Raw genomic sequence first — 11,923 nt, forward strand, 5'->3', positions numbered from 1 at the left:
AGGAAAGCAGAATAAAGATCAGATTTCATTTGGGAAAGGGGAAGGTAAATCAATAATTAAAAAGAAAGAAACAGAAATATGGCAAAAAAATTTGGGATAAAGATTAGAAAGGAAGAAGATTATATAAGGTTCAAAAATCTGTAATATGGAAAGATTATGGAAAAAGAAGCAGAAGCGAAGAGTAATTTTTACTAGACTAAGAACTGGACACACATACTTGAATGAGTTTTTGTATATAATAGGGAAGAGAAGTAATGATATATGTGAGGGTTGTGCAGAAAAAGAAAATGTGGATCATGTTTTGATGAATTGCATTAAATATGCGACGGATAGAGAGAGGACGAGGAAAGTAATTATGGAAAAAGGGAGAGATTAGAATATTAAAGGAATTTTAGGGACAGATGGAGATAGGGAAGAAAATATGGTAATTATTAAAGCATTGTTTTTATTTTTACATAACACAAAATTAAAAAATAGAAGATAGTAGGTGGAACCATAGAGCTACACACTCATGTACAGTAGGTGGCGGTATGCACCTATAAGTTTTTTGCAATCCGCCAATAAAAGAAAAAGAAGAAGAAGAGAGTTTTTTTCTTGTGCGGAGTGAGACATCCTGTCTGTGAGACCCATCTCTGCTGCCCAGTCCTCCCTCCGCTCCGTTAGCAGCCGCTGTGGCTCCGGAGGAAACAGGAACAAACCGGGCGGTTCGGGCTTTTTTTTATTCGTCTGCACGGCTGCGTGTCTGGGAGCAGAGGAGAATAATCCACAGGTACAGAGGAGACAGTGGTTCTGGAAAAGCCGGGGCTGCAGCTGGAGGCTGGGACCGGAGCGGGTCCGGGAGAAAAGCAGGGCAGCCGGAAGGTAGATGGAGACCCCCAGGTAAAGTTTTCTCATTGCGTGGCAGAGAAACACCCTGACAGCAAAGCAGCTCAACTCAAGCTATAATAATCATTAAAGTCACAGGAACTCGTTTGTAAGTTATTTTATTAATTTTACTTGGATAAGGTTAGATTCTGATGCTTATTTAAACAGGAGTAAATGCATGTATAAAAGCATCAGACACTAGTGGAGTCAGCACTTTTCCCTCAGAATAACCCTCCATTGCCACATGCTGAGGGAACCCGGCTGGATCAGGACTCAGTTTCTCTATTTTCCAAGTTTTTCTTCTTCTTCTTCTTTTCTCCTGAAGAGGAGAAAAGGTTTAGGGCAAATAGAAATCACTGATTCCTGTTGTCAGTACTGCACTGCAAAAAACGATCTAAAAATAAGTAAAATGTTCTTAAAGTTAGTGTATTTGTCCTTGATCTGAGCAGATAAATAATATTGTCTGCCAATGGAATGAGTATTTTGACCCCTAAAATAAGATAATTAGACATCCTGCTCTTGAAATAAGATGATGGAGATGAATTGTTCCTATCTTAAGTGCAAAATCTTATTCCACTGGCAAATCATCTTATTTACCAGCTCAAATCAAGGACATATACACTAACTTTAAGAACATTTTACTTATTTTTAGTTCTGTTTTTGCAGTGTGTCTGAGCGTCTCTGTGGGGTCTCTGGACCAGTATCCTCTTTGTATGTTTTTTTTCTTTATTTTTAGCATAGAAAAGTCTTTATTTTCTGGCCTAAAAAAGGTGAATTCATGTCGACGTCTGTGCTTTGTTTTTCCCATCCAGTCTCTTTGTAAATATGTCCCTCCATCGGTTTGCCTTTTCATCCAGTCGTCTGTCCAAAGTCCACACGTTTGTCTATTTGGGCAAAATCCACCTGTTTGTCCGTCATACCTTGAGACAGTTAGCTGTGAATTGGCACTTTATAAATAAACAGTTTTGAATCATAACTCTTCCAGTTTGGAAATGTTGCAAGAAGAAAATAAATGATAAAAAAAAGGATGAGTTCAGTGCCTGGGGTTGACCCGATGCTTACTACACTGCTAAAAGTAAGTGAAAAATGTCTTGAAATGAGGGTATTTGTCTTTGATTGGAGCAGGTAAATAAGATTATCTGCCAATGGAAAGAGTCATTTTACCCCTCAAATAAGATAATTAGATATAATGCACTTGAAATAAGTTGATTGACATGAGTTCTTCCTATTTTAAGTGCAAAAATCTTATGCCATTGGCAGATCATCTTATTTACCTGCTCAAATAAAGTACAAATACACTCATTTCAAGAAAATTTTAACTTATTTTTAGTTATGTTTAGTCTGTTTTTGCAGTGTAATACCTGCACTGCAAAAATAGAACTAAAAATAAGAAAATATTGCTTGAAATGACAGTATTTGTCTTTGATTTGAGCAGGTAAATAACATTATTTGCCAGTGGAATAAGATTTTTACACTTAAAATAGGAACAATTCATCTCCATCATCTTATTTCAAGTGCAGTATATCTAATTGTCTTATTTTAGGGGTAAAAATACTCATCCCATTGGCAAAAAATCCTATTTACCTGCTCAAATCAAGGACCAATACATTAATTTCAAGAAAATTTTACTTATTTTTAGTTCCCTTTTTGCAGTGTGTGTCTTCAGATGATATTTTCTCAAATCTGATGCCTCCGTGTTCATCACTGACCTCTCTCTCTCTCTCTTCTCCGTTTTTAGTCCGTAACTTTGAGCTTAGCGGATCAGTCCTGGGAAAAGTTAGGCTCAGCAACGTCAGACGCCATGACCGGGCAGCTCTTTGGTTTCCCAGCCAACAGGCGCATCGTCGCCGGCCTGCTGGTCAACCTGTTGTCCTCCATCTGCATCGTCTTCATCAACAAATGGATCTATGTCCGCTACGGCTTCCCCAACATGACCCTCACCCTTGTGCATTTTGTGGTCACGTGGTCGGGACTCTACATTTGCCAGAAAATGGACTTCTTCTGTCCCAAGAGCCTCCCGGTGCGCAGGATCATGTGGCTGGCGCTCAGCTTCTGTGGGTTTGTGGCCTTCACCAACCTCTCCCTGCAGAACAACTCGATAGGGACGTATCAGCTGGCCAAAGCCATGACCACACCCGTCATCATCCTCATCCAGACCACCTACTACAAGAAGACCTTCTCTACCAAGATTAAGCTGACTCTGGTGAGCAAAATCTGCAAACTAATCGTGGCACTCTGCTATTTTCTGGATAAAACACTCATTAAAAGTTTTGCTTCATTTGTCCTTCCAGGTGCCCATAACGTTGGGGGTGTTATTGAACTCCTACTACGACGTGCGCTTCAACGTCTTGGGGACGGTGTTCGCTACGTTGGGCGTTCTTGTCACTTCCCTCTACCAGGTGGTGAGTAAATATAAACCCTGAGAGCAGAAAACTGAGCTAAAATGAAGCGAATAATTAATATCTGCCTGTCCTCGTGTCTCCAAGTGGGTGGGGGCCAAACAACATGAGCTCCAGGTGAACTCCATGCAGCTCCTGTACTATCAGGTAAGAAGCCTGAAGCAGAGACGTATGAGCAGTAGCCGCGTTGTACGGCTGCAGGTCGAAGGTCGGTTATGGCTCCTCGTAAAGCAGGCATGTCCAAAGTGCGGCCCGGGGGCCATTTGTGGCCCCTGTACAGATTTTGTGTGGCCCCACAACTGTATTTCAAGAATGATTTGGTCCACCGACACAGGTGGTTGATGCAGATGGAAGCTTTTAGTTTTTAATTCGGGCAAATTGTGACAGAAAAGTTAAAATCCTGCAGTTTAAAATGTTAAGGACAACACAAAGTATTCATCTTTTAATAAACACACTTTTTAACGTTCTCTTTAATTTCATAGTAACATCTATCCAATAACATTTAATTACTCAAATGCAGACTTTGGTGCGTTAAAATCTGCTTTGAATTCAATTATTAAAACTGGCTAAGTGTTTTCAAAGAACAACTGACCAAAATACTGCTGTTATATTGCTAGACCTAAAAGAGTTCAGTTTATTGCTGTTAAAGAGTCAAATTAAATTATTCTAAATAATGGATGACCATCTTTTAATACGACAAATGAGGAAAACCACTTCTTCAACCTTTGGATCTACAATGATTTACACATTCATTTCCTGCAAAAATTCTGACTAACATGTATTTAAAATGAAACTAAAAAAATTGGTTAAAACATCGTGTTCATCTTTTGGCCCTCAAGTTCCTTTGACTTGACAATTTTGGCCCATGTACTGAAAAGTTTGGACACCCCTGTCATAAAGAGTCGAGCTGGGACTTTAATCACTGCTGACCTCATGCTTTGTGTGCCTGAAATCTTCTGAACCTGGCATCTCTTTACCTGCAGAAATAAAATGGTGTCTTGCGAATATAATCACAACCCTAGAAGAAATCAATACGTGGATGTGCCAAAATTTTCTTCAGTTGAATAAAAACAAAACAGAAGTAATAACATTTGGACCAATAGAGGAGAGATCAAAAGTTAACACACAGCTTCAGTTGTTTCAGCTAGAAACCACCAATCAGGCCCAAAATCTGGGAGTAGTGATGGACTCAGACCTGAACCTCCAAAAGCATCTAAAGACAATTACAAGGTCGGCTTTTTATCACCTGAGGAACATTTCTGGGATTAAAGGACTAATGTCTCAGCAGGATCTGAAAAAACTAATCCATGCGTTTATATTTAGTAGAATTGATTACTGCAATGGTGTTTTCACAGGTCTGCCTAAAAAGTGGATCAGACAGCTGCAGCTGATCCAGAACGCTGCTGCCCGCGTCCTCACTAAGACTAAGAACGTAGAGAACATCACCCCAGTTCTAAAGTCCTTACACTGGCTCCCTATATCTCAGAGAATAGACTTTAAAATACTTCTGTTAGTCTATAAATCCCTGAATTAGCACCTAAATACATCACAGACTTGTTATCAGGGCATCAACCCTCCAGACCACTCAGGTCTTCTGGCTCCAGCCTGCTCTACAGAACCAGAACCAGAACCAGACATGGAGAAGCAGCATTTAGTTCCTATGCTCCACTGATCTGGAACAAACTTCCAGAAAACTGTAAAAGTGCTGAAAGCCTGAGTTCCTTTAAATCAAGATTAAAAACACATTTGTTTAGGATTGCCTTCAACTGTTCTAGTTAACTGAATCACCACTTTTTTGTTCTATTTTCTATCTACATTTTATTCCTACTTGCTTTTATTCTGTTTTAATTTGCTATATTTTAATCATGTAAAGCACTTTGCATTGTCCCTGTACTGAATTGTGCCATATAAATAAATTTGCCTTGCCTTGCCTTGAGCTTTTTGCCCTACATGCAAAAGACCATATTTGATCAAAAACAAGACGCTGCACATCCCATTCATCTGTGGTGGCGGCAGCATTATGCTGAGGGGACACTTTCAGAAAAAGCAGGTACCAGTAAAAATGATAAACGTGGAGATACAATGGAGGGGTTGAGAGTGGCCTAGTCAAAGTCCAGCCCTATGGCAAACGGAGAATCTGGCATTCAGTGTTACCGAGCTTGAGCTAGAGAAGAATCAGCGGGAGACATTTCCCGAGAGGTCGACAAAAACACGCCGCACTTTTCAGATTTGTGTTTATGAATAAAAATGTAAAGTCCATGCATCATCTTCTTCTGCTTTACAGTTATGCACAACTTTGTGTTGGATCTCTTAAAAAATCATTCATTGTTCATTAGAGTTTGGCTGCCAAGTAAAGCTTCACGGGGCGTGAATACTTCTGCACAAACAAAACATCTTGATCTAGATTTTCAGGATCATTCAGCCTGACCGAATACAGTAACTTCCTCGTCGGTGTTTAACTTCTGACCGACTCAGATTATATTGGGTGTTAACTTACAGACTTGCTGTAATTACATATAATTGAAATTCCTGCTACAGACACTTTCTCTGCATGTTCAAATGTCAGCGTTCTGGTCGCTTAACACTCAGAGCCTGGTTCATTTGATACATCCTGGCACCATTTCAGGGTTGCTGGAGGAAAGTTTATGACTGGAGTTAATATTCACCGTCAGTAATGCAGCGTCATCAGTACTGCTCGTATTGAACACTCTAGGAGGCATTAACCCAAATATTTTGATGGTTTTGCTGCTTGGTTTTTCAAACTCTGCCTTGATTTAAACCTATATTGCTTTTTTCCCTTAAAAATTATAATTTTACGCATTGCATGCATTTGTTTTATTCATTAACTACATAAGCGTTTTACTGCCAGACGTGATAAATAAATTTATGGGCAGTATCTCGTTATAATGAGAAAGTTTCTCATTTTAATGAAATAGTTTTCTTGTTATATCGAGAAAATTATCTCGTTATGATGAAATAAACAAAGGCATGTTTTCATGTTTTTTTCCGGGCCGATTGAACACACATCCACCATTCAGTGACTTAATTGATCACTCACTCTGTTTTTAAGTATCCTCTTCTTAGTAAAAAGGTATAAAGTGGCTCAATCTCCGTTTCCCCATCACACTTCATTGATATGTGAATGAAACGCGATGTCATGCCATAAAACTATATCTCATTATAATCAGGAGCTTTCTCATTCTTACGAGATAATGTTCTCGTTTTAACGAGATACTGCTCCTAAATTTAATTATCACGTCTGGCAGTTAAACGCCTCCGTAGTTACCTATTTGTAGCGAAGATTTGATCACTTCTGCTTTACTCCATTTTAATACGGAGCGCTCTGGTTGCACCCTCTAAAGTCTTAACATACATCAGTCTTTTATTGCAGCACCTTGATCTTAAATAGGACATTTACAAAATGCAACCTTTAATTTAAGTAAATGTATTAAATTGGGGTGTGGGGGTGGAGTCTGATGTTAAATTATTTTTTAATCTCTGCTCCCATAATTATTGGCACCGCCAGAATTGACCAAAACTCCTGGATAGGTGTCAATATTTCCTTAAAAACAAATGTAGTTAAAACATTTTTGTAATATTTACTATTTTTTTTACAATCATCAGGGTGTCTAGCAACGTTTAATCCATAAATCAAGGGCTTAGGTGATGTAAGCGTTTGTCCATTGAGTTTGTTGCGCACCAGATGTGGATCCACCACAGAGGGCCTCGTGGCTCTTTGCAGAACCTAAAGCAGTTTTGATTGTCCAGAAGTCAAGCTTTTAGGTCTGGCCACTCCCCCCGACATGCATGAAAGTCAGGATTTTTATACCTTTAGATCCTCCATGCCTGCAAACTTACCAAATTTCAAGCCAATTCACCAAATAAGGAGTTTGATCCAGTGCCCAGACTAGGGTCAGTATTACAAATTCAATCCAATATGGCCGCCTTCCTGTCTGCTGCACTGAGCTATATTATACCCTGGAGTGCTAATCACCGGCTGTTAGAACGAGTCGCTTTGAAGCCACCAGCCGCCATATTGGTACTCCCTATTTTCCTCCAGTAACTAGGGAATATGTGCGCTACAGCATCGAATAACGAGGATTTTCTCATGTTCAGGGGGGGCTTAAGACTTTAAAAATGTCAAATGCCATATACTTTTATGTTATGTTCTAAAACTATCAAGTAATGAGAAAGTCATGTGCTGAAATATTTTGCATTTTATCTATCTATCTATCTATCTATCTATCTATCTATCTATCTATCTATCTATCTATCTATCTATCTATCTATCTATCTATCTATCTATCTATCTATCTATCTATCTATCTATCTATATATAAAAATAACATGTAAAATATTTTAGCACCTAATTTCCTAGTAGTTGATAGTGTTAGTACATCCACTGACTAGAAAATTACCTATTAAACTTTTTCACACAGCCAGAAAACTGCTTGTTGTTGCCACCAAATCCTATGGGATTCTGTGAGAGTAGGGAGTAGCAAGATGGCGGCCAGTGACTTCAGTTTTTCGGCAAAATCAGCACTCCAGTGTATTATATAGCTCAGTGGTCTGCTGCAGAGAATGGAAGCTAGGGGCTTCAATAAGTGCACCAAATCTCATACGTCTACGATGAAGAGAAGTAAATGAAGAGGCTGTTTAGGGTGGTGCTTTGGAGCGTTTTTCTAGAGCAACTTTTGCAGAACCCTTAATTTTCACCCACGACTTGATGTCTGTGCAGAATTTGTTGACTTGTCGTATATTTTTAGGCCTCCAAAAAGCCAGCTCATTTAACCGGACACTAATAAATTCGCTGCTCAGGCCTCAGTATGGGGGGGGGGGGGTTCTGTATAAAGGTCTGCAGTGCTTCACTGACTCTGTAATATGAGGATATTCTGTCAGTATTCAACGTTGGGTCTGTTTCAGGCTCCTCTGTCGTCGGCGTTCCTCCTCGGCATCATCCCGGTGTTTGAGCCGCTGACCGGAGACGGTGGCATATTCGGACCGTGGTCTCTGCCAGCTCTGGTCAGACACCAAACACACACACACAGATGCAAAACGTGCAGAAACTTGTTGTTTCCTTTACCGTTTCTCCGCTGACCTCTGACCTGAGAGTGCTGTTCCCTTGGTGACCAGGTGACGGTGCTGTTCTCGGGCGTGGTGGCGTTCCTCGTCAACCTCTCTATCTACTGGATCATCGGCAACACCTCGGCTGTGACGTATCCTTCATGCACACGGAGGCGTTTGGTCGTTTAACTGTGTTTTGTTGCATTTCTTTATTTCTTTGTGGGTTTACGGTTTTCTTCAGTTCAGGCTCTCTTGACTCCCTGTCAGCTACAACATGTTTGGTCATTTTAAGTTCTGCATCACTCTGATTGGAGGATACCTGCTCTTCAACGACCCGCTCTCTCTCAACCAGGTCTGTTTTTTTTTTATTTATTTAGTGCTGCTCTGTGGATTTAAGCTTTTATTTTCCCCTGAACTGAGTTTGGGTCTTCCCCTGTCTCGTTTAGGCGTTGGGGATCCTCTGTACGCTGGCAGGAATCCTGTCCTACACGCACTTCAAGCTGCTTGAACACGAGGAGGGGAAAAGTCGCCTGGCTCAGAGGCCGTAGGCCGTTCCACCTCAGTGAAGAAACCTCTTTAGTTCTTTTTTTTTATTTTAATATTTTTCTGGGGGAATGTATTTTAGAAGAACAAAAAACATTTCTTTCTGTTTTTTGCGATCCACGAAGAGAAGCTGGAACAAATCGCAGCGTTGGCTGGACTCGGTGTTAGCTTCATAAAACTACACTTTTATTTCCAACAAAGAACAACACAGCGGCCTTCAAACAGTTGCTGCAGTTGTCTGCAGAATTTCCTGCACATGTTTCTGACATATATTTAGATGATTTTATAGGAGCCTAGTATTTAGCAAGGAACAAGCGATACAGTAGGAAGCTATCGGTCATGGTTGGTGAGCTCCCTTGGAGTTGTCATGGCTGGAAGGTTCTGCGTTTTGTAAGGTGGCTTTCTATCCAACGTACCAGCTGATGTGAGTGCAAATGCTGCCTAGCCTGCACATCGTTAGTGTCCCACTCATCCTGGGCATGAGAGTCGTCCATTTTGAGCATTTTGGGGTCAGAATCATACAAAGATGCACCAATGTAGAAACACATGCCTACTAACGTTTGATTAAATGTCCCTTACAATTTGTACCTCAGTCACTGCTACCATGTAGCAATCTGCGAGCTTCTGGCATTATTGTGTCGGGATATTTCAGCTCTCGTTTTGGCCGTTTTAAAGGGTTTCTTTAATCGGTTGGTTTCCTGCCATGGAGCCGGAACTTTGGGAGGGCCAGAAACGTACCGTTAGCCTTCTAGATCCAGTCTAAAAGCAGCTTTGGGTCACTGTCCTGTTGAAGCACCCGACTGTGCTACGGGGCATTTTTTTCACAGCAGTAATATAAGAAAATCCACATTAACCACCTGTACTGAATGCAAAATTAATGACCATCATAAACATGAGTGGATTCAAGTGTTTTCAGTTTCAGTTGAACATAAAGAGCATAAATATGAAATCCAAACCATGTTTTGTAGTTTCTGGCAGCACTAACCTAACAACACTGGACAAGCATGATGGTAGATCATTGAAACTTGGACACAGCTGTCTATCTGGACCAGAAAATTAAACCAAAAAGAGAACCTTACCTCCTCCAAACATTGAGAAACACAACAGTCATCCTCGTCTGTTAGCTGAAAACTCTTTTTATATTGCAGCATTTAGGTTTACGTTGACCCAGATGATTGAAATATTAATACTGGCTTAGAAAGGGTTACAAAAGGTTCAGACTGCAGTCCACAAGAAGGCTGAGTTTACATCTTGACCGTGTCCATAGCTCATTTCTTTCTGACTGAATTCAGCCTCAGACATTTAGACGATGCAAATCAGTTCGTCTGTTTTGGGGTTTTTATCTCCTCAGAATTCCATTTTTAAGCCCGAAATGATTTTTACACCAAAATGTTTCATGTTTTAAACCGGTGATTTTCAGCCCTGGTTCTTGAGCCACGCTGTCCTGCATGTTTTAGATGTTTCTCTGCTTTACCTCACCTGGTTTGGGTGATTCCAGTTCACCAACATCCTGTTGGTCAGCCATCATAAAAGGTGTGCTGAACCAGGAAAACATGTGAAACATGTAGGGAGGTGCGCCTTAAACATTTCTGAAATTGAGCATTTAAACACAAGTTTGTGTATTATTCAGTTTTTATACCAGTTTCTTTATATCATTGTTAATTTTGTTTGGTTTATTGTTTACTGCCTGCAACATTTGTAGTTTATTACACGCTGCTGTAATTTTCTTTTTTTATTCTTAATCAGTTTATTTGTGTTTTGACATATTTAGTTGTTGTTTTTTGTTTTTGTTTTTTACTTGGGATAAACAAAGTTATAGTTTATTTGTTCTCAGTCAGAAACATTTCAGATGTCTTTTGTACCTTCCACAGCTCTGATTGGTTGTCTGGATCACACTGATGAAGCTCAGTCCAATCAGATGAGACGGTGATCAGTCTCGTTGTAATGTCAAAAATTTCGATGTTTTGCATTAAACTGGTGAAATTATGCTACAATTTCACGCTGTTGCTTTCTTCTTTGTGTACAATTGAGTCACAAGAGTACATAGAATAGCTTACTCTTTTAGCCTCAGATATACAGCATTACACCTAAAAATTGTATTAAATGATTTTAATTACAAAATGGCCAGAGAAAACATTTATTTCAGCTCTTTTTCTCGCATCATATTTAAATGAGCAGTGTTAAAGAAAACGTTAGTGGTTCGGAAACTACTCGGAAAAGTCGTTTTTTTGTTGTCAAATTTTAATGTTTCAGAGCATCAAACATTAATGTGTCAAATACATGTCAAACATATCCTGAGTATAAACAAAAAATTGTTTTTGGATGATGATTTCATTAATGGAAGAAAAGCTATCCGATCTAACCTGCCTTCCTTGTTGAATCATAAATTAACTGTGATTAACCACACTTTTTGGATAGTTGAGTTTAATTTCACCTGCCACTCCCAGGCCCAGACTCGTAGAATCAAGAAATTAGATAGAACCTGATAACACGAAGTAAGCTTAAACTCAATCAACATCTAAACGTCTGCAGACCTCACTTGGCTCAGTTAAGGTCAGAGATCATGATTTAACCATAACAGACAGAAATGGCCTCGATGGGAGACGTTCCAAAGCCAAAACCACTGCTGACCAAAAAGAACCCTGTGGTCGGTCTCACATTTACCAATAAATAAATAAAACAAAACAAAAAACCTTGGATATCCTCAAGACCTTTTGAACATTATTCTATTAGAGGCCTGTTTTGGAAAGAAAGATATTCAGGGGTCTTATCTGGCATAAAACCAACACAGCATTTCTGAAAAAGAACATAAACTTGGCAGTCAAACATTGTACATGGTAGTGTGATGGTCTATGGTTGCTCTGTTGCTTCAGAACACAAACATCTTAATTGATGAAACCATGAATTCTGCTCTCTACCAGAAATTAGTCGTTTCTGGTAGGAGTGCTCCTCCAGTAAGTCTGGCCACCAGTTTATGACTTTGAGTTCAAGCACCTATTCATTAGAACAATGATCCAAAGTACACCATTCTACCTTTGAATGTGTTGGACTGG

General features: G+C 39.7%; 1 protein-coding gene across 1 annotated transcript; it reads left to right on the forward strand.

Moving 5' to 3' along the window:
* Positions 1–640: 640 nt before the first annotated feature.
* On the forward strand, positions 641–9,669 carry slc35e3 (solute carrier family 35 member E3). Its single transcript, XM_012878292.3, has 8 exons — positions 641–879; positions 2,603–3,067; positions 3,156–3,266; positions 3,351–3,410; positions 8,187–8,285; positions 8,397–8,479; positions 8,595–8,679; positions 8,774–9,669. The coding sequence occupies exons 2-8, from the start codon at positions 2,666–2,668 to the stop codon at positions 8,873–8,875; spliced, it is 942 nt and encodes a 313-aa protein (XP_012733746.2). The 5' UTR covers positions 641–879; positions 2,603–2,665; the 3' UTR covers positions 8,876–9,669.
* Positions 9,670–11,923: the final 2,254 nt, after the last annotated feature.

The sequence above is a fragment of the Fundulus heteroclitus genome, chromosome 17 (assembly GCF_011125445.2).
Source record: "Fundulus heteroclitus isolate FHET01 chromosome 17, MU-UCD_Fhet_4.1, whole genome shotgun sequence".
Classification (NCBI taxonomy): Eukaryota; Metazoa; Chordata; class Actinopteri; order Cyprinodontiformes; family Fundulidae; genus Fundulus; species Fundulus heteroclitus.